At 35.3% G+C, this 24247-nt stretch overlaps 1 protein-coding gene across 2 annotated transcripts in view; it reads left to right on the top strand.

Annotated features, from left to right (window-relative positions):
• The window catches only part of LOC111043985 (protein limb expression 1 homolog), a 35973-nt gene extending 21028 nt beyond the window's left edge, over positions 1–14945 (top strand). For both annotated transcript variants that reach the window (XM_022329033.2, XM_022329034.2), the window contains exons 3-4: positions 5081–5221; positions 9758–14945. In XM_022329033.2, the coding sequence (XP_022184725.1) occupies positions 5081–5221; positions 9758–10171 (555 nt within the window). In that variant the 3' untranslated portion in view covers positions 10172–14945. The remainder of the gene's footprint in view (positions 1–5080; positions 5222–9757) is intronic.
• The last annotated feature ends 9302 nt before the right edge of the window (positions 14946–24247 follow it).

Below are 24247 nucleotides of genomic sequence, written 5' to 3'. Positions count from 1 at the left end.
GCACAGTGGGTAAGGGTGGGGACTTTTTATATGTTTACCTCCTTACTTCCCTCAACAGAACTGTGGGGTCAAAAATTGTCTTCCAAACATTTCCCTCCATACTATACCCTTTTTTGAGCATCCATTGCCTGGACTATTGGATAAGTTTTCTAGCTTGTAAAAGATATATACTCTTCTAGAATTAGCTTTGCAGACTAAATTGTCAGGTTTATCTTTGAAGTAGTTTTGTTTGACGGATGAAAGAGTGTTTGATGAAATTGGCTGAATTAGAGCTTTATTTTGAATTTAGAGGTAGAGAAATGTTGATGTTAAAGTTATGGTCGATGATATTATATCGATTCAAAAGAAGTGCAGTGAACAATACGAGCTTCAATGTTCCAAATTTACAAAAACAATAATATATTTCCTAACTAATTATACTTTTCTGCATTGCATTTTTTAACAGGCATACATTCTAGTAAAAGTTTGGTTCATGCTGGAAGATGATCGAAAATATATTGGCATTATGTTCACAGTTCACTTGAAACAAGCATGTGACGTCAGTTACAACTTGTCACTAACATAGCTTTCACATGAAGCTTGAATAATTTGAAGTTGTTTCTATTTGAAACTAAACTAATTCATATCAGTTGATGCTGAGTTTTCTGTCATGACATTGACATTCTTTGTTAATGAACATTATCATATTCATAAAGTATTTTGATGAATATTTACTGCGAATTTATTACTAAATTAAATGACAGAGCATGAATGTAACTTATAACAAGTATTCAGCTTGTTAAAAATACACCTTACAATATTATTAAGCAGTTGAAAATACGTCTTATAGAATTAAGGAGTGCCATTACTTGCAAGGCGCTTGTAGATTCGCTACTTAGCATTGCGAGGAGGAGAAGAAATAGGAGGAAGAAAGGTACACGGCTGCAACTTATGGAGTCTAGAGCAGTGAAGTTATTAGTTACTATGTAAATTGTGGTTATTACTAGATAACGATGCGAGCAAGAAACAAGCAGTCGTCATTCAGTATGAATGTCGCACCCAGCGGGGGTCTCAGCTCTCAGCCGAGTATGCTGCCGATTTATTAACTGACATTTTTTTGATAGATAAATTCTGCTCAACGTGAATCAACAAACGGTTTAGTCAAATGGAATTCGTCGGATTACAGCATACACTTTCGCCATTAGATCTTTTTCTCGCGTCAGCTGCAAATATGATCTTCCCATCCTATTTGCTGGTCATTGCTCTTGGCTCTCAGATCAGAAAGGAGCACCAGCTTTTAGAAACTTTCCTTTTCATCTTTTCATCACTGATTTTAAAGTTTTCCATGACATGTTTAATTCGAATATATGCGACATCATCATGCTAAAATTTGTATGAGTCACTGCTTTAATCAATCCATTCGATGGGAAAGATTCATTCACATTGTACCAAGTACACACAATTTTTTTACCCAAACAGAAACGCCCCCTATGACGTGAAACGTGACGTCTCTTACACCTCTGTAATTCATTTGATTTGTAAACATGTTGGTCGTTTGAAGTTTTTCAAACTGAAGAATGTAATTTTATTGGATTTCAAATGGGTACTTATGCAATACAAATCACATTGGTTGGTCCATATATTTATTTTATTTTTTCAAATATCAAATTTTATGCTAGAAGAATACGCTTACTTCCATTCTTTGAATAATATTGATAGTATTAAAATGTGAAATTTAGACTCATCCAATTCAATAAAATCAGATTTACTCATTCATATCCCTCACACCCATCATTGTAACATAAAATATGTAACTAGTATTTATGAGAACTTTTTTCCATTGGTAGTTTTTAACGATGGTTATCACTTGAGATTCTATTCCTCAGATAAGATGAAATGTCAGATATCATGCCTTATTTTATGTTTGCACAAATTCAAGTCATTAGGCTGAATTTCCTAGTTTATAGTGCTCCCTACGCAATAATTTTTATTTATTCCATTAACAGACAAGCCGTTTTGAATGTCCAATATAAGTTATAGTTGTTTGCTATCAAGCCGTGAGATCAGAGTCGAACTTGATTTCTTGAGAGCTCTCTCACACTCTCTCTCTCTCTCCCTACTCATTGCTTGGAGATGTTTATCAGTGGCTCTCCTCATAATAATGTGGGTGGTGTGGGGGGGGGGGGAGGCGTCCGCCTCTGGCCGGTGTGTGACAAGCTTTGTCTTGTCCAAGTCGACGGAGCCTCCTTCCTCCTTCCTGCTACTGGACTGCTCATCCTCTAGCCGGTTCATATTATACGCTATTTAGTAATATATTTTTATGAGTTCAAATTATACTCTTATAACGAAATTATTTTTTACTGCTTCCTTGTACAGCTTGGTTCACCCATGTAAAAACATTGTGCAAATTATAAATTATTTCAGAAACAGGGGCTTTAATAAATTCAGCGCAATTATATTGTAATTTATATGTTAATATGTGTACTTACTTGAGCAGCGGTGTCCGCATCCTCGGCTCACGTTTTAAATAATATTTCCCAACTATAGTTTTAAATTACATTTAAAACATTTCCTTGCTCTCTGCTCCCGTTATCCGATCTAGGTTAGCGATTGATCATTCCAGCCAAACTCCAGTGCATACTTCACATTCCCCAGTCGAATAGACCAGCTTCAGCATTATTTCGTGATACGTTTTCCAATGGTCTTCTTACAAGTCTCAGCTTCCAATCTTCACAATTGCAAGAAATTCAATCATCAATGTGATTTCTGTATTTGCTTGGAAAGTCTGAATCGTATTTCCAGTCTCCACTGAGCTGCCCAAAAACAAAGCGTCTACCTGTTCAATTCATCCTACTCACTTTACTTGGATTTTTTCCATAAACGACGGCAGAAAGCATTCAAGCACAGATATGAGATATGAGCCTATCAAGCTAAGCCAACTTTATGTAGGATTCTTTATTCCTGAGTTAGCTGCTACGTTTTTTAGCTAGAAAAATACATGAAACGCAGTTATAAAAGTCTACTTTTCTATAGACTTATCAATCAATCCACTTGATAAGCTATGTCTTGATGTGAATCCATTTCTTCCCTGCTTGATAATTAATTGAAATATCTGTACAAATTATGATCTGAGAAAATCTTACTAAAAATATTGTTCTGTGATAAAACTCTGAATAATTTTGTGAGTATAATTAATTGGTATTATCTGTGTCCTGTGATAAAAACTAAATAATTTTATGAGTATAATTAATTGGTATTATCTGTAGTGTAGTGTGAGTGCATTGCTCCTCTCAAGACCTCTAATGTTTCGAGTACATTGATGATCATTAATTGCAAACTATGAGTATTTATCAATAAGAAGAAACTCTGTAAAATCGTTGAATTCTTTTTCGAATTGTTCCTTGGAACTCCAGTACCGCAACTTTTTTGGAAAGCTAAACCTACTTTCCTATTGTCATGTAGACATGTACTCGTCATAACAAATATCTGAAATTATATTCCCATATCCTTCTCCACAATACTATATTTTAATGCTTCCCATGATCTACAGCCATCTTATATGCTAGATTTTGAATTCTCAACCAATAAGATAATTATGTACATTGTACAATTTACATGTCATATGTAACTTTATTACCATTACAAACATTTTTAATGCTACTCATTTTTACTACATTCTTAGCACTTGAGCTTTTCCAAATAATACGAGTGGTATATAAGTTGAGGTGAAACTAAATCGTTATTCTAGTATTCAGATCCTTCTTATCCAACCATGATTTTCTTTGTTCATTTTTTACTTTTCTATTTTGTGTAACATTCCAAATCTCTTGTGAACAATGTGGGTATTAAAAGATGGTAGATGTTAGATGAAGCATTCTATATCTGTAAGAATCAACTATTATTGTTCTGTATTATAATATTACTATTAGTTGCGATGATACATAAGATTCGTTATCGTTCACATTGTGATATCTATTTCTTGTAGATTGTTTTCTTCGGTGACCGGAACTTTAGGACTAGGTAGGTATTTTGCTACTAACTAAGAAAAAGAGGTATTTCGCCACCAAGTACGGGGTCTCTACCTGCGAGGTGATTAGCAAACAAGTCGGTCCTTTTGAAAGGCTCACACACTTTTGCCACTGAATGGAAAGCATTCATAGATTCATTTTCAGAATAGTTTGAGTTTCAATTTCAATTTATTGAAAAAAAGATGATACAATGTAGTACATCAGTGTGGATGTGACAGGCACTCTGCCCAAAACCGCACTCCACACAAAATAATACAGCAGAAGAAAAAATACAACTTATACAGAAATTGAAACAAGCTTCAAAATTGATGAATCTTAGAATAGAATACATTATTTATATCATTATATTTGTACCGTGCAATATAAATAAGTTGAATTAAAATAAGAAAAAAAAAGAGTTGAATAATTAAACTAAACAAAATTACAAAGAAAAGATTAAAATAGAGAAGAGGTAAGATAGAGATAGATATTTAGAGATAGAGAGCAGAAGTAGAGAGGAGATAGAGTGCTTCAAGTTAACAATTGATAAAACAACTAATATTTCAGTAGCACAGAACATGACTTTATAAAAGCATTCAAAGACGAATTGAATATATTGAGATTACGAGATACTGTGTTGAAAAGCCTCATGAATCGATTGATTGGTGAGTTATAATTTTGCAACGTTCGAGATCTTGGTATAAAAAACGAAAAATACCTCCCACGAGAAACAGTCGGCACATAGAAGCCCAATCTTTCCAGGTGAAAAGGATGCTGTGTAAGACCATTTGATTACTTCATATAAAGAGATAGTATAAAGTTCTGAGTACGGAGTATATATAAACTATCTATTTTTATTACACACTCCCTCAAAAGGCTTCTCTGACTTGCCAATTCTATGTGTTTACGACTTTTAAAGAAAAATTTCCAACCACCTGTTGGAGACTAACTGTGAAGAGACATCCTCTCTTATGTTGGGACCCTTTAGTCCCAAAAAGTGTTGGTCCCAAAGTTCCTAGCATCGTATTTTTCATGCGATAAAAACAATTTTAATTTTGATAGGACTGTCTTGAATTGTTCAATGACTGTTTCAGAATTGTCAGACGAAGGCGGAGGCGAGGCGAAGTGCTGCCAAAATAGCACTCATGAATTCGGTGTTCAACGAGCACCCGTCCAGGCGGATATCGGACAGCTTCATCGAGAAGGCTGTGGCAGAGGCCAGGGCTTCCTTCAAGGTAACTACAAACTCACTCAACATTCTCCAACTTCCAATTAAATATATTGGTTGTAATATACAATTTTGATCCCGTATGTCTAGTAACACACACATCAATTTTTGGACTTACGATCTTTTACCATCCTAATATATATTAAACATAACTTGGCAAACAGATGGTGTGCTCATGTGTTCGCCAAGTTCCGTTCAATATGGTAGATTTCATGAGGACGGCAAAAAATCGAACGTTCTAAAACCAATGTTCGTGTAAGTGGCTTATCTAATCCATCTACAGGACAACAACAGTTTGAATTAAACACAAAAGGTTCAAAAGTTATACTTATATATATATATATATAATATATATATATATATATATGGAGAAAAGCTTGAAATTATAGCGGCCTTATGGGCACCAAGATTTCTCTCGAGACTGATACATCTCATATTCAAAATTCGAATTCCAAATAGAAATTAAAATTATTGATTCAATAAACCAACGATGATAATACGATTCAATAATTCGTATAGATGTATGAAATGTAGCAATAATAACATCTAAATTCATATCGAAAAAGGAGAAAATAACGTGCATGTGAAAAAAAACGTTAATAATGAAGAAGGATAAAAATAGAAGAAAGGAATACGAAAAAAGAAGAATAGAACTAGGACCTCCTAGCTCCTATATAGAAGGTCCTGAAGAACTACACGAAACAGAAAAGGAGAAGAAGATGAAGTTGAAGAAGAAGAAGAAGAAGAAGAAAAAGAAGAAGAAGAAGAAGAAGAAGATGATGGTGAAGGAGATAATGATGATGAATGACGAGAAGGAGGTGGAGGAGAAGATGTTGAAGAAGAAAAAGAAGGAGAAGAAGAAGAAGAAGAAGAAGAAGAAAAAGAAGAAGAAGAAGGAAAAGGAGAATGATGAAAAGAAGAAAAAGGAGAATGAAGAGAAGAAGAAGGTAGAGGAAAAGGAGGAGATGGAGGAGGAAGGAAGAGAAGAAGTAATAGCCCTGAAATCATTGAAATAAGAGGAAAATGACATGTGAAAAATGAATTTTACTGGTTCAAAAACAGAGAAAGGTAAGAGTATTGAAGTAATAAAATGAAGAAGTCCAAAAAATAATGTTGTCTGCAACGTGTGATGACGTGCTACGTGTTGACTGATGCTCGCTGGGCTTGTGGTCAGGTACCTGCTAAGACAGGCTGCCACCCCGTGGCTCACTTGACGCCGCCATTGACATTTTTTGAGAACTCTATTGGAGCATGGCGCTACCGGCGGGCGGTGGAGGCGGTCATAAATCCTGTCGGCGTCCATAAATTGAGCGGTCGCGGTCGTCGTTTGAAGACCGCGTCATTTGCAGTGGAAATAAAATAACAAAGTTATGATGATGTAGGGCAGAGGCTAATGCCCCGAGTTATGAGCCGGTACCCTGCTGAGCTCACCCACCCCCTCATCCAATCATCCCCTCTTACCTCCTCAACTCACCACCCATCCGGTGACATGACATCCTCCTCCCCCCTCATATCTCCTTTCCTATTATAAGAATAAACACCTTTGCTTTTTGTCATTTACGCCAAGGCAAATTGCTGATTCCAACCTTCACTCTTTTTAATTTTCTTCTCATTTTTACTCCTTCTCTTTCCTCTTCTTCTTCATAAAGTGTTATTGCCAATTAGCCATTACACTAAGAGAAAGTCACAATCCAATTCAAAACAATGATCGGCAGAACAAATTATCTGAACATGGACATACATTTCTCATTCATAATATTCCAATTGCATCTTCATATTCTATTATTGCGTGCATTTTCCCAATGCATATAGTCTTAATTGATGTAACTTCCTCTTCTAATTATCCTCCTCAACCGAAATCGCATTCGCATACTCCGTGGGTACAAAGTCTTTCTGCTGTCACATTTTCTTGAGTGTCTCTCATTAATAGTTGAGAAAACTTAGAGTGCATTTTGAACAGTTCTACAAAAGCCGGATGCTATAATTTTTTAACTTGGCTATTCATTTTTCTCAAGTGAATAATAGTCATATAAAGAGTACAATCTCTACGGAGTATCTCAATTGTTGGTTTACATTCTTCTGTTGCAAGATGTTATTTAGCTGACTACAAGATTTTTCGCATAGTTTATCATTCTTTCTGATTTATCTTTGAAACTAGAATATCTCATTTTTTCAATGTGTAGGAGTATGAAAAACGCAGAAAATGTAACAGAAAAAAGTAACAGAAAATTTGTTACTTCAGATCGAATATCCTTGTAATTGATAGCTATGCTAACATTTTCAACTTGACACATTCACCCCTATATTTGTTTGCTCACAACTTATACATTCCTTCACGTGATTACATTCTGCTCTTCCTCGTAAATTGTTCTATAATTTATTCACATACGATATCAATATGTTCAAAAAAGCAATGTGGCTAAATAGAGTGGAAAGTCATTTTGAAGCCTTCACATCTGCACCGACGCATGTAATTTAAGCTCTGATTTTTCAGAGTGATTTAGTTGGTAGGATCGAAGCGGGAAACTATTTTGTGCTGGGACCTCTGACGGATGCTTGATGGGATGGGATGCATCCACTTAAAAGTCAAGACATTTAATAGCCCCCACATGGTTTTCCTGGTTGAGTTCGCTTAGCGGCATTATCCAGATAAATCCAACAGGCTCTTGCAAGAGCATAACTTGAAGCGAGATCTAGCTATTACCATCAGAAATTTACATACAACTTTTTTCAGCACATTCTATTGCGAAGTTTATGTCACCGAGTCGCTTATTTGGTGTGTGCTCGATGCTTGCTGCGCGATGCGCTGGTGGTTTGTGTTCTTTGCCGTATGCTAATGAGCACTGGTCGGTCACAAAGTTGCACAAACTCCTTTCAAATATCGGAATAGATCTGCAGATATATTTTGCAGTCAGCAGGAACGTATGAATATGCGCGCTGGAAATGTGCATTGCCCATTCATGCAGGCCAGAAACTCTGTTGACGCCCTCAAGATCTTGATAAGTTAGTGCTGGAGTCGGCGTCCTACCGTGAAACATGAGAAATTTGCCAAGCTCATTGCCAACCACCCAACTGCATTCTCACCACTCGGCAAACTAACACTCATTTTCTCTCTGACACCAATAAAACCATTCAATCATGGCATTTTTATGTTTCCAGGTACAATAACCATATTCAATTTGTAATATATCTATCCGCGTGGAGAATTAATTGTAATAAATTAATCAAATATTAGTTTTTTTGAAGGCAACATTGAATAATGTTTACAATTGCATTTTATAAACCTCTTCGTGAGTTTGAGATATTCACTATTATTAGTTGAACTATATGAGAGAGTTCTAAAGTTACAATATTGCTGGTTCAATCCAATTCTACTATAATTATTTTCCTACAGTAATCTGCAGTTGAAACGATAGATCAAAATATAATTATTATTCAAAGAGCTGAGTATGTCAATATCTCCAACTAGTATAGAAATAGATTTAGAAATAGATTTAAATAGTATAGAAATAAGATTTTTCAAAATAGCTAGTCATGGAGATATCCAGTTGATTGTAGTTTCTCCTTATTTCTAATTCATTGTATAAACCAAACAGCGACACGATGAGTTTCAAATGTTAAGCGTTCGAGGTGAGGAGTTGGAAGCATGAGTGATGCTCCACGCTGTCAACAAGGTCCTAAAGCCTGCATTTCATTTGTTCATTCGAATAGCATACATAGTGCAAGTGAAATATTAATGGAAGAATATGTTTAACCGTCGTGCACTCCAATATGAGCAATGCAAATTAGCCTGGAAGCGAGTCCCTCCGACGTCAAGTTCAATGGACGTATGCAAATTACTTACAAATAATACAAAGAATTTATTCGTGGAGTAAAGCAGCAACCACTAAAATACTTGACAATGCAAAATCTCACACGTAGCAAGGCATGTTCCAACAGTACCGTAATACGATTTGTTTAGCTAATAGCTTCTTTCTTGGAAAAAAACTAAAAAAATACACTCGATCTCAATATAATTCCAATGGTCTTCGATTTTCAATAAAACCCTAGTCAATACATTATTGTTTTTGAGTCTCATATCGTTATATAGGCCTACTACCGTTTATCCTATAATACATTATCGTTAGGTGAGACGCTATCGAAATTAATGTTTAAAAAAATGTTTTTTTTTTCACATTTTCATATTTGTACATATTGTTTTGAAAATTGGACGGTATTATGACAAATAAATAATTTTATCAGCTGATTGATCAATGACATTGATTTCTATAACTCATTAACATTAATTTTATTTCTCCATTTTCCTCTCTTTCTTTACAATTTTTCCATTAACACTTTCATTATTTTCTACTTTCACTATTCCCCACTCTCTCCCTCTCACGTGGAGTTTTTTCTTTGCTTTTTATTCATAAAAAGATTTGTATAATCCATAACTCATTCACATTGTAATGGATATTAGTTGTATGTTGTACTCTTGATGCGATAAAACAATGAGGTTGGATTTTAGTTGAGTTATAATGTGTGGGGTGTTTGTGTGTTGCAGGGGGAGCCGGAGGAGGCGGACAACCCGAACACAGGCATCGGTGCATTCCGCTTCATGCTGGAGACGAACAAGGGCCGCACCATGCTCGAGTTCCAGGAGTTGATGACCGTGTTCCAGCTGCTGCACTGGAACGGTAGCCTCAAGGCGATGCGCGAGCGACAGTGTTCGCGACAGGAGGTGGTCGCGCACTACTCGAACCGCGCACTCGACGACGATATGCGCGAACAGATGGCGCAGGACTGGATCGCGCGCGAACAGGAGAACGCCGGCGCACTCGGCCGCGAACTGGGTCTCGCCAAGCGCGAACTCGAGACCGCGCGGCTCGCCGGCCGCGAACTGCGCTTCCCCAAAGAGAAGAAGGACATCCTCATGATGGCCCACAACAAGGTCAATGGCGGATCGCTGGCCAGCTAAGACCCCCCTCCCCCATCAATCGATCATAATTTCCTAACACAATTAACACTGCTCGTTCTAATATTCTGCCATTATTTCGTTGTTACAAGCTTTACAACTACTATGAAAAATAATTGAGAGGATAAATACAACGGTGAAATTCAAGATTCATTATCAGGCTACAAGAGCAATAAGCAAGTCAAGGTCAAGACTCATTTTATTCGTAAAATGAATAAAATAGTTTTGAAGAAATTGTATTGTATTATGGCAAATAAAGAATTTGATTCAAAATGATAATATTGAGTGACCTGGTGACCTGGCTGAGTTTTCTGGTCGCACTTGATCTATTTCAGGGCCTGTGACATGACCTAACGACTGTTTTATTTGTTATCAGGCCACAAGAGCAAAAGGAAGGCAAGGAACATTATCCATATAAAAATAAGTTCATTAACTTAAGACTTATACTAAAATTACACATAAAAGGTACCGGTAATGGAGAATACGAAAGAGTACACAAGTCAAAACATGTATTAAGTAGCCTACTGTATATTAAAACGCAAGTCATTAGGAGAAAAATCATTGATTTAGGGTATATTTCATTCAAATAAAAAATTACTCATCAAGTGAACAGGAAGTATTTTATTTTTATTAGACGTCTGCAAAACCCCCTTTAGAACAATAAACAAAAACATACCCTGATTAAACGAATCTTTTGTTATTTATTGAGTCCAGGTACCGTACCCATTGATACAGATTCAATATGGAAGTTCAATTAATGATTGTGATAATCGTTACAAGCTTCATAACTATGTAACAGACCCCAATAGAACCTCACTCTGCTTTTACGCAACAGCAACCCCTGATATACCTAACCCAACTTTATCAAGAATACTCATTTGGACTTTTGGTCTGTTGTATAGATAGGAGACGAAAACAGTTTTGAGCTTACCCTATTGTGCCTTTCCGAATTTTTTATAATTTGTACTTGATGGAATAAATAAATATCAACCAAACAAATACGGAAAAATGGTCACTTAGTCCTTTGAGGTAGGCCTACGTTAAATTGGGGTTTGTAATAGATTTAATATTTGACACGTTTCACCCAGTGAGCTGTGGAAGAAGTATGAGGATTTGTCAAATCGTTACAAAAATAAATTTCAAGTTTCGTCTAAACGAATGAATCATTAGAGTTGCACTCGATTGTCTAATTACCGGCGAAATGATAATTGAACTCTGAAATAGAATGAAAGCAATACCTTACCAGCTCTCCCTCTCTTGTTATTGTTAATTATTGTAGTTCAGAATACCATGGAATGAATCTTGCAGAAAAAATAAATGTAGGAAATGAGAAACGAAATATGGAATAGTAGTGAAGTAATGCCTGGATTGCCAACAAAGTCATCACGTTTTGGGTGCCAACAAGTATAATATCAATTGAAGTCGAATTAAATTAGCAAATGTGGTAATCAAAGAAAAATTGGACCAAAATACAATAGATTTATCCATTTTCCACTCTCAAAACAAGTAATTATCATTATCGAAATGAAAATCAAATAATCGTATCAACAAACATGTTTCCAATTTGTTAATAATGAATTCCAATAAGAATAAACATTCAGAACTTCTGTGTATTATCTAATGTTGCCACCTGGTTATTGCCACCATTCAAGAGTGTATTTTTCAATTGTGAATCTTTTAGTAACCTTTTTGTTCAATTTTGAAACAATAACTTTCTCGAGTAATTTCTAATTTATCTATTAACTTATAATATTATTAGGAGATGTATAGACTGAGAGATTAAGACTTGTAGCCTGTACCATAATTTCTGATTTGGCGAATCTTAATTACTCGAGTTTTATTTCCATGAGAGAGAGAGTAAAACATCTCACTTTGAACATTTTACAATGAGTTTAATCAATACATCTTTATCGAATGGAATGCTAGTTTCTTGTCATCAACATCAATATTGAAGAGCTCATGAGAATGCCTTGGAGTGTTTTCAACCATGTATCCTCATAAATAATTTCATTTTAGCGTGGTTCTTTTTATCATCAGTGCTTGGTTGCTAATGACTTTTTATGAATATCATGATAATATTGTGACAAGCATTTTGTTGTCTTTAACGTAGATTCTTAGCTGAGATATTAATTTATTGCCAAGTCCTCTTAAATTCCAGTGATAGTGAATAAAATTTATTATTGAATAACTGTGCTGAAATGGTAATAATCGTCGGATTATCAAAAATTAATTTTTGAAATAATTCATTGGGGTTTAATGAATTTCTAATATTCAATAACTAGTTTATAAATATTTTTGTCTGCTCATTGGAAAGTTTTTATTGATCCTTCATCTTGAATGGTCAAGGCCGAAAATAGTTTATTGTTGCACGTAATTTTATTGACATGAAATTGTATGGCATTGCTTCCTTGAGCTTCATTGCAATGGAAAGTTGAATTCGACTTGGAGGAAGCACATTGTGATCGGGATTTGTGAAGGGTAGAATGTATGATTAGTGAAGTGTTTTGTGATCGTCAGTAGTTTTAAGTAACTTATTTAACTTTGTAATTTTTTTCTTTGTTAGTATAATGTATTTGTACTGAACTGAAAGAAGTGTAGTATAAGATGGAGATTTGAGTTGTTGGCAATGAAAATTGTATTGTTTAAAAAAATTCTAATCTTCGTGAATTGAATACCAAATTATCTTCCATTCGACTGAGTAAGACTGATCATAGTGTGTAGGTACTTCAGCATATTTACAAAATCGATAAAAATTTGCAATATTTTGCTATCAACTACCATTTTGCTCAGATTAATCTCATCAATTCAAATGAGTGACACATCCGTTTGATAGGTTTCAGCAAGAAGTTCGAATGCAACTAATACATTCCGCAGATTAATAGACGTCAAAGTTGTTAAAAGGTTTTGATTATTAGAAATTATAGTCACTTCCAAGTTCGTTTCACACGAACTTACTTTATTGAAAATTTTGTCTTAAAGATATATTAAAATATCGTATCAGGTGCCACTGCTAGTATTTTTTTTTCATACTGAGTTTTAAAAAGTGAGTATGCCAACTGAGACTGTCTCCTGAACTCTCAGCTTCAGGACTCAGTTTACTGGAATACTCTGAATTTTTAGTTTACTGTACTCCTTATGAGGATATAGGCTACTGTAATATTTCAAATCCTTCTGGTAGTTTGTACTTGTCAATCTGAAGCTATCCATTTAAACATTAAAACATGATTGAATTCATAACTATGAAGCTGCTCCCAATTCAAAAAACTATTTCGACAACTTTAGTTCTACTATTGATAGAGCCTAATATTTCCATTATGTTGTGTCACTATTAATGAATTAATTCTTTTCACATTTGTGAATAGAAGTGAATCAAGTGTGAATAAATAGATGAGTACTGGTACAGTAGGCTATGTTTCGGCATCTAAGCTACGAATAATAATGATCTGTCTTACTTTGGTTTGCAATGATTTTAAATTATTAACATGTAACTGTAATCTATGTAAAAATTGTAAAATTGTGAAATATTTTAGTTTTAAGTAAATCTATTTTCTATTCTGATTGTTGTTATTTTGTGATTTTTATTTTCAGTTGGACGTGATATGTATGTACTGTATAACATTTTTAACGGCGAATACTCTGAATTTTTAAACGCTGTGAATCTTAACATTCCATTTATCTATAATCATTTTTATCACATATAATCTGCATCACTTGCAAATTGATGCATTTCTTACTGATAGCCAAGTGCCATAGCATATTCATCTGTCTAGAGATAGATGGCCATAGCGTCATAGCCGTAACAAGTAATTAAAAAATTCATTTCACACCAAGTAAATGACTGTAAAGCCAGAATTTGATTTGATTTCATTTCTGTTTTGGATTATCTGGTGCTCATATTGCATGCCAAGCTGCTCATGATTTTTTTGTACATCTAGACTAGCTCTTGAAATGAACAGAGAATGTTTGCCATTTAAGGATAAGAATGTGTGATGATTATTATTTGTGCGCAATTACATAGATGACTTTAGTCTTTTGTGTGAGATACATGTTTAAAATTTCATATTAATTAAGAGTCCTGCCATTTTGTAAAATTTTACTGTAATTAGATCCAAAATTTAAATTAATAATATTTATTACTCTGTAGTAATATCATAAGGATAAAAATTTTCATAGTGATAACTAATCTGTGATTTAAGGATAATTTTTCAAAAATGTTAGTAGAGTAAATTTGATATTCGGAGATGCATTCCTTTGAGTTCTTCTTGAGTCTTGTTTCTTTCTCTGAATGATGCAATCAAAGCATTCATACAATATTGATTCAAATTTTAGAAGTTTATTTAATCTAATAAGAATTTGAGAATCCAATTTCAGAATAAAATGTAAAACTCATGCATTCTATTAATGCACAATGTATTCATATCGTTTTGCGATTACTCACTTATAATTAATTAATTTCTGTGGAGATTTGATTTGTTCTCCAGCATTATTTGGTAATCTATTTGATTTTACAGTTTATCTCCCATCCCATTCACATCTTCAATTCGTAATTTTCAGAGCGCAATTCATATTTTTTGTAGAATTTTGGGCCTGGAATCTTCAGTAAAAAATAATATAAAAATTGTCTTAATAGCTTATTAATGATCTCATGTGATATTCAAAACATTTTATTCTTCTGTATAATATTCAAATAAAAAGGATGTATAATCTTGAAGGAGAATGCAAAAATGTATGTAGCTTTTTGTAATAATATATAAATAAAAATAAATCAAACTGACAATCTGTTTTTCAATCTGGTTATGAATCCTATTGAATTAAATTGGAAGTGTTCCTCATTCATTTTTATATTGTACTGTTTATAAACTTGAAACATCTTGATTTCTGTGAAAACTGTTTAATAGTTCATGCAAGACAATGTTCACTCCACTGTAGGTCTAATGCAAGTCACCACATTATCACTTACAATATTATTGATATTTACACCGATCGATATACAGTACGAGTATTTTTCCACTCACGAATATCTGCAAATCAGTGAATATCCGCTTCGACGTTTTTGCTTTACAGCTTAAACTCAAATACAAGAAATGCCGATTTTATAGAGGTTTACAGGTATGAATAATTGGAAAATCTGCTGGGAATGTTGAAAAAATCACACAATAAATTTAATCTTGATGGAGTGCATGAAGTTTGATAAAATGTACATGACTCATAAAAGCGATCCATGTTTGGGTAGCGATTTGGTTTTGTGGGGCGATAAGATCATCTACGAAATCTACGCGCCTGCTACTCCCTTTGTAAGGCAACCACTTTGAGAGTCAAACTCCTCTACCATGTATGAGTTTCAAAAAATCGCTTTCCGGATGGTTCGGAACCAACCTAAAACTGTAGGTCCACCCGTCTCATTACCCACGCTAAAGCCTAAAGCTCATGTGGGCATCAACCTCAGCAAACAAATTTGGCAAAAGTGAACAAAAAATTGCAACATATTAAATTCGGCATTTAGCAACATAATATTACTAATGAATTAAATTTGCAAAAATGTGAGCAATTACTATGGAAATGAAGCTGAAAAGCATCTATAGTCTGAAATAAACACTCTACTGTGCTGCACTTCTTCACGTTTCAGTCAACACAGAAATCTATAATGAGTTCTACATGAATAACTCATATTAAATATGAAAATGGGGTAATTGTGAATTATAACTATACTATGAATTAATTGAAATTGATCAAAATTGTACAAGAAGCATGCATTTCCCCACTTGTATGAAATTACAATAAGTCAATTGAACAAGGTTGAAGGATGTTTGCCTATGCATGACCAAAATTCTCAATATTTTTACAAGACATTCATTCATTTAATTAAAATTCTCATGGAATAATTTGATAACTTTGAATTTGATAGAGTTCATGAGGCACAATGCACATTGCACATTTCCCATGTAGTAAAATCAGAGAACATGTACATCATATATTATATTTTGATACAATAGGATAAATACCTACATAAAAGATAAACAGTATTGTCATAAATAGCAATAATAGAATATAATAATAATAATAATAGCTTTTTTGGCATTCATGAAACAAAAGCCTCAATTGAGGTAATTTTTGGTTGGCAGTTACCAAAAAAAAAGAAAAAACATCTTGAAATAACAAAATTTACAATATATTTACAAATTGTCCATGATTCTTGGCCACCTTCCCCGATCCCTGGCTGTTGTCGGCATGGGCGTAGAACCTGGGTGGGACACGAGGGACGCGTCCCCCCAATATTTTATGGTATAGGCCTAGGCTATGTCCCCCGGAAAAATTTATTAAAGTTTTTAATTATGATAACATATTTTTATTAGTTTATTTGTAAAATGGGAATAAACTTGCCTTGTACGAAATATTTATACACAGCGTCGTTTGTATGTATGACAAGAGTGACCAGTGTGCTGAGTATTCTAGTAGAATCTATATCCTTATTATGCACGAACACACACTAACACACTCATCTATTATGTTACGATTGTTACTTAAGTATTTTGTATCTGAAACTCTCTCTAAACAAGGACAGTTACAAGAGTTACAATCAGAAAGATTTAAAATTTGTTTTGAAAAATGTTTTTACTCATGGGAATTTATGTTGATTCTTTTTTTTTGTAAATAATTTGTATTTAGTAAAACTTATAAAACTAGTAACTCAGAATTTTATTCACCCACTAATTTACCACTGCCAAATTAGAGGATTTAAAACGGATTTGAAGTGAAATATGCTTGAAAAACCATCATTTAAATGAGCTATTTTTCAAAAAAATCTTTACTGGAGGCACCCCCCAGTCGCCCATTGACTGGGGGGGTCTCCCCCCAGACCCCAGTACGTCCCCCCCTGTTAAACAGCTATCTACGCCAATGGTTGTCGGCCACATAATTATTTATCTCCTACACGCTGAGCGATCTCGCCCCTCCATCTAATGGCTGGGCGTCCTCTCGTTCTTCTTCTGTCGCGCGGAATCCATTCGGTGCATATCTTTGCCCAGCGCTCCGGTGCCATCCTCGTGTCCTGCCCATTCCATTTGACGAGATGCGCTTCCTTTTGAAGATATTTAACTCTCACCTGCTGCAGAATCTGGGTGTTTCTGACTCGCTGATTCAACCGTAGACCAAGTATGCTCCTCGACATTTTCGTCTGGGTAGTCTCGAGTCTCCTATCTACCAGGTTTGTGCGCCATATAAAATTGTCGGGAATAGGCATTTTCTCAAGATGTTTGATTTCAAGCTGTTTGAGAAGTCACCTTTGAATATTTTTCTCAATGACCAATATTTTCTCCATCCTTTTTTGATCCTTTGTTTTACCTCCTTCTCAGTTCGGTTAGCAAAAGATAGAAGCTGACCTAAATATTCATACTCCTCGACATATTATATATCACCACATGTCACCATCACTTCCTCCTTGCTGAAATTTGTCATCACTCTCGTTTTGCTCGCATTCAATTGAAGGCCCATCCTTTCACTGGCCTCTATCAATTCATTCAACATTTCTGTCATCTCCCCAGCACTTCCAGCGACCAACATCACATCGTCAGCAAACCGCAAGCTATTCAGTCGGACTCCATTTATCATCATTCCTCTATTATTCCAATGCAATTGCTGAAAAATACGCTCTAGACAACAGTTGAAGATTATTGGTGATAGCGGATAGCCTTGCTTGACGCCTTTTTCCACTTTCATACTTCTTCCTCTTCTCTCCAGCTCTACGTAGACCTCACTATTTTCATATGAACTGTCAATCATATCAATATACTCTCTTTCCACTCCAGCTTCCATCAATGACTCCCACATTTTGACGTGTTTCAAACTGTCGAAAGCCTTATGAAAATCATCAGAATATAACAAGTACAAATAACATTAATCCACATCCACGACAGGAAACGTTGGTTTTTTAAAGATTCAAAAATATATTCTAACCAGTGGACAGCAAATCATCCTGATCAATGAATTTGAATTAAAAAGAAATGATAACTTCTCACCATTCTCTCTGATTTTACTTTCACCTCACTTTATGATAAGTAAGTCAATTTGTATCAACGTTAGTAGACAGAACTAACTGTCTACTAACTTTGAATTTGTATATCTACTGGTAGCAATTTTCGTAGGCAGGGATTCAATCAAAATTTTGCAAGGGTTGAAATAGGAGAGGGGAGCCGACCTGAAGTCGTTTCAGGTATTATAGAGGTTCATGATACTAGTCAGTGCCTATGGGATGCTGTCTAAAGGGTTACTAGTCTGGTAACTTTATAACTTCCGAATTGGAAATTGCAATACATTGTGTTCCCTATCTTATGCATCAATGAAGAAAATTATTCATAAAAGACAGAATATAGCTGATAGAGGCGTTAGAAAGTTAGAGTACTAGAGAATCCCATTCTAGTACAGAGTGTTTCGAAAGTCACTATGTACCAAGTGAATCATTTCCGTAATTCAAGTGCACAGTGACTTTCCGAACACTCCGTATTATATGAGACTCACTGAATCGCCCCTTCTCCCACCTGGAAACCTATAGAACTCAAATCAAGGTTTTTAAGAAATAGGTTTATCGTTAAGGTTTATAGGTTTGTCGTTGGAGGAGTGAATAATATTTGGCGGCTGCACTTGTTAAAATCACTGTATACTGTATTTTAGTAGTTCTACATCATTTTCAAAAATTAGATAACAGATTCCAAGCTCATGTCGAAAATAATCTCAACATACAATATTAACAGAAGGTGCTCTCTACGTAAGAACTCTTCAAGTTGTTGGGGTATTTAGCCTTGATTTTTTTTATCAAGTAACTTATTTTAAAATTATTTTCATAATGAGTGTCGACTGCGGTCCAGAATAGGAGAGGCTATGCTCTGTTGACACTTGACAGGTTGTTGAAAATTGACCTTTTAGCATTTGAGTGACCTTTGGTAGGTGGTTGGCTACTACAACTGCCGTCCGCGCACGCACACTCACTCGCCGTCTGTCTCGCTAGGCGGTTTCAATTACTGAGCGGTAATGGTGTTTGTCGCAGTCGTTGCAGAATTCTTGGTGCGATTTTAGTGAATTTTAGGTGCGTTTCTTCAAGTAAATTGTCCACCGACCGGCGAAGAAGAAGTAGAAAACGAAGGGAAGGAGCTGGCTGGCTGGCTGAGAAGTCTGATTAAATTCGGCCTGCAGACTGAGAGTGGTAATTGGTTACTCAGAAGTGCAACTGGTTTATTTTTTCCTCGCATTATTGGAAGTCTAGAGCGGGGCGCCATGCATCACCCTGTGTGACGTTTCCTCACCCCCCCCCCCGCCTGGAGACAGGTTCCATCCCCTCCTCACAATATAAAACAAGTATCGTCCTGTGTCGTCGGCTCGAAGTTTTCAACCGGACTGTATCCGTCACATATTGCACTTTGCTACAAAGTACAAACCATTGTGCAAGATTTATATTGAATTTTCCACTCCTTCGCAACCGAATCGAACTTGCTGTTTTCCCAATCAATTCCCTTCCAGTTTCCATAAGAATTTTATCGTAATTGAAATCATCCTTCCATCCTTTGCGACTCCTACTCTGCCTTCTCACTAACAACTAATTTTAGGTTGTTAGTGAGGTTATTACTCAGTATTACTAATTTTCTTCTTGAACTTGATTCATTCATATTCACATACACAAATACTTGCAAATAAGTAAAATCCAAACTTTGAAATGTTCATGTTACTTATGTTGGGAAGTAATTGAAATTGATGGATCATAACCAATTCACCTCAGCTAAACTGATAATAGCACGTCATTATGGATTACAAGCTCATAACCTTTTTTATTATTCTTTGGTTACTGCACAAGTAGTTGACTGTGCATTGTTTCTAATTGAATTATTATCGAAATAAATTATTTAATTCAATTTGATCTAATGTAGCTTATCATTAATGGGGTACATAGATTCAATGTTCCATTAGATTGGATGAAGTGTCCTAGAAGGTTTTTTTGGCGTGAGCAAGTAATGCTGGATATAAGAGCTGTAGCAAGCGATTCCCATTTTGTCAGCCAGAGTTCAAATTCAAATTACTTATTTGCAATTTCATTCGTTTACAATATTATTTACAACATGTAAAGAATTTCTGCATTGTCACAATTCTACATATATATTCAATTATATAAATCACAAATTTATAAAATACATAATAAGACACTAGAGAAGTTTAGTAACTATTATAAGGCTACAAGTTTTTGATTTGAATCCAATCAAGCCTTGTGTCTAGATAGGTTGGAGTTCGATCAGAGGGAGGAAAGCGGTAAAAAAATTAAAATCATCAGTCATTCATCTAAAAACTCTCGAACCGAGTAATAAGCTCTATTTGTCAAATATTCTAAGATATTCTTCTTCAATTGAAATTTGGAATTAAAAAGTTTAGTTTCGCTTGGAAGTTTGTTGAAGAATTTTACTGCTCTATATAGTGCTCCTTTTTCAAATTTAGTTGTCCTATGCATTGGGTAGTATGATAAGTTATGTGCTCTTGTTTCTCTTGCTGTTTCATTCCTTTTGTTCAGTAGGCCTATATTGAGGTTTCTGAATGCCAACATGAGTATTGAGTGAATATAAACTGAGGGAACGGTGAGAATTTTTTTATTCTTGAAGATGTCTCTACATGGGTGTCTCCATCTCAAATTAAAATTCGCCGAATAATATGAGTTGTAATTAGAGTTGTAGAGGAAATTTGTAGTAGCCAGTAACGCTGGATACAAGAGTGGAAGGACAAATTCGCGAAGGGTTAAGATCGTTTGAAAACTATAGCGATTCATCATAAATTAAAGTGACATTAATTTAATGCCGTCTGCACAGAAAAAGATAAGACTGAATTGAATCAGCTGGTGGCTTAAGCAAAAAATAAACCACATCATAACAAAAGAGAGTTGATATGGAATCCATTTTGAAATAAATTTTTGTTTAAACGTACAAACTGCACTCAGTGGATGAAACGCCTTGCATCCTGGCAAAGAGTGCAATCGATCGGCTGGCTCATTGTTGAGTCAGGAGGAAGTCATTTCTAGAGCATGAATTAAGGGCTATTAGGAGCTTTTCATTCTGCGGTAACCAGATTTATCATTATGCGTGTTGGAGCAGTGCTAGAGAAGAAATGCCTGCATAGGAAATTCTCAACAAGTAATGATAGCTTCTCGAGACTGTAATCTTTGTTGGATTTTTCACTTGTTCGCATCGGCCTCAAGGTACTGAAAAACCGAACTATGGTTCAGTGTGCTGATAATGCCCCGCGAAACGGAAATGAAAAATCGCTGCTGCTTTCGTCACGACTTCCACAAATTCAAAGAGCATCTAGAAAATACTGTAATTGAGATGAATGCTGCTATCCAAAGAATTACTCAACGATGCGATCTAATAGCACGATCGTAGTCGTACTCTCTCATCCAATCGTAGATACTGTCTACTCTTTTTCTAGTTAGTAACATTTCTGCAGTTGTAATGAAATTATACAGCGATTCAGTTATTCTGTGGTGGCATTTGATGCATTCCGCCTTTTGTTTGAAATTCTAAAAACGTGCTTCACAATGACTAATTGAGGATTAGAGTCTGGATTTGTTCGTTACAAATGATCTAATGCACGTTGCAACTTGCAACTGTTGCAAGAGAACTTTGTCGATAGATGTATAGATGATTATTACACTATTTAGGAATCGCGCAATGATAATGATGATGATAGAATCTGATAATAAACAATCACATATATAAACAATATATGTGAATAGTAATGTAAGAAGAAGAATAAAGATAATTTCAATTTCAATTTCAATCTGTGATGATTGATTGGATGCCTTTATTAAGGGCGGAGTTAGGACTCCAGGTCCTCTCTACCACAAACAAAACCCTTCACATTTAATACGAATAAATACTATTCACGTTGTCGTAAACTGATGAGGAGATCCTTAACTTCACCTTAAAAATATAAACATTCAAATGTGTAAATTTTCATTTGTTATTCGTTGCTCGTCGCAAAAAAGTTACTTGAACAAAAAAATGTGATACACTGAGTATCCAGAAGATAATTGAGTTCTCTTCTTCCCTCCATCAGGAATAAGTATAATCAAGCCTACGCAATGAAATTCATTGGTCTCATATGACAATTACTGAATAACGATTCATCAATCAATTGGGAAGTAAAATGTTATTGAATTTTTTAAACAATGGTGGAACTCATTTGAACGTGTTTCCAGCAGTCTTTCTTTGATTCTGAGCTAACCAATTCAAACTACAAGTATTCTGAGCTGAAATTATATTTTATTGGCAAAGAATTATTTCAATTATGTATAGAGTAATTCAAGAGTGTAGAGGCTCCATACAGCTACTAATCATCGTGAATCAAATGCTGTGTAAAGGAATAAAATAATTCCTCTAGAAAAATGAAACCTATGAAGAAAACAATATTCTGAAGCGTTGACTTCATTCCAGGCCTAAAAGCCCATAGATTTCCGACGTACAGTCACATAAATAATATAGGTAGTGAATATAAAAGCCTACTAAAATATTGTAGACGTTTCACAAAAATTTTGGTCTTTGAGATTTTCCCATGGTCTTTGGCCATATAAGGACCAATCTCAAATCCTTTCTCATAGACAATATCAACTACAAAGAGATTATCAATACTTAATTTTGAAGAATTCATGCTAAATCAAGTAACATTTGTAGTAGATTTTGATTTTTGGTGTGGTCATCGGTAGGTGGGTGATGTGGCGAAGGGGTGGAGTACATTGTCTGCCGACTGTCTGCCGGGTCGATGGACTGTGAACGTGAAACAGCTGACGTCCTTGGACATTTAATGTCCAGCACACATAGTGAGCGCTGAGTGCCGAGACCAACCAACTCCACAATACATTCACTATTCAGGCATGTGAGAGTGCGCGGTGTGTGTGTGTGTGTGGTGTGTGTGTGTGTGTGTGTGCGCGTCTTCACTTGTGTTGGAAGTATGCATAAAAAAGCATATTCACTGCACGCTCACACGCTCCAATCCAAGCCTTCAAGATATTGTATTACCTGGAAAAGTCACAGTCCCGGACCCTGACTCCCCCCCCCCATCCACTCATGGGGCGACAAGCACGCCACTAATAACGACAAGTTCCGTTGAAACTCTGTCGACTTCTGCAACCTGCAATATTAGCATTGTTCGTCGTTCGTCGCCAATTTTCAGATATAACCACCTTGCAGTGTTCAGTAGTTGTATAAGCTGTAATTCTTCACAAAGATGGCCTGTATACCGACAAGTGTCATAGGCCTATTTTCGTTCTGAAAATCCTTTGAGGATAAGCTCTACGTTCCTTCAAAGTTCATATGCTTTTTTATGAAGGAATTTTCCATTATTTGGTTTTCAACAAATCAGATGTTATAATCATTACAAAATGTATTTAATACACTAGATTAAGATGTACTATTGACCCATTAGTATAGGTACAGTCTGGTATCGCAGTAGGATGTGTCCTCAACTGCCGTCTGCTGCAAGCGACTCTCTAATTTTTGTTCAGGTCCGACAGTCGAGACCTGCGACCGTAGAGGAATCCTGAAAAAGAGGCCTCAAATGTTGTTAGGCGACAGTTGAGGACTCTTTAATTTTTGTACAGGCCTCGACTGTCGTCGGGCTCGACTGTCGCGCTCCCGTTCAGTAAACGTTACCTACCTCCAATACCTACTATTACTTCTGAGTATACTTCTAAGTACTTCAAAGTAATAGTAAGTATTGCTATCTCCCACATGAGAATTCAACTTCTCTGATATTCGCAGTTGATTGAAAAGAGGTCATAAAATTGGAGTGGAGAGAATCGAAGAGATTCAATTAAATATACTACTTAGTTGCAGTTGTAGAGTTGATGAGATAGTTATAATTTATGTAATTATATGATTGTAAAATATAATTATTCATGAGATGATGATTGAATCATTAAGTAATATAATAAAGAATATAAGTAATGAAGATGAGATTAAGTACTGTAGTAATATAATTGACCTGATGTAAGTAATACGATAGAGTACTTTGTTCCAGTTAGCTTTCTACATAACCATTGTCAAAGAGATATTT

The sequence above is a fragment of the Nilaparvata lugens genome, chromosome 2 (assembly GCF_014356525.2).
Source record: "Nilaparvata lugens isolate BPH chromosome 2, ASM1435652v1, whole genome shotgun sequence".
NCBI lineage: Eukaryota > Metazoa > Arthropoda > Insecta > Hemiptera > Delphacidae > Nilaparvata > Nilaparvata lugens.
The sequence above is the reverse complement of the archived record's forward strand: the minus strand, read 5'-3'. Positions and strand labels throughout refer to the sequence as shown.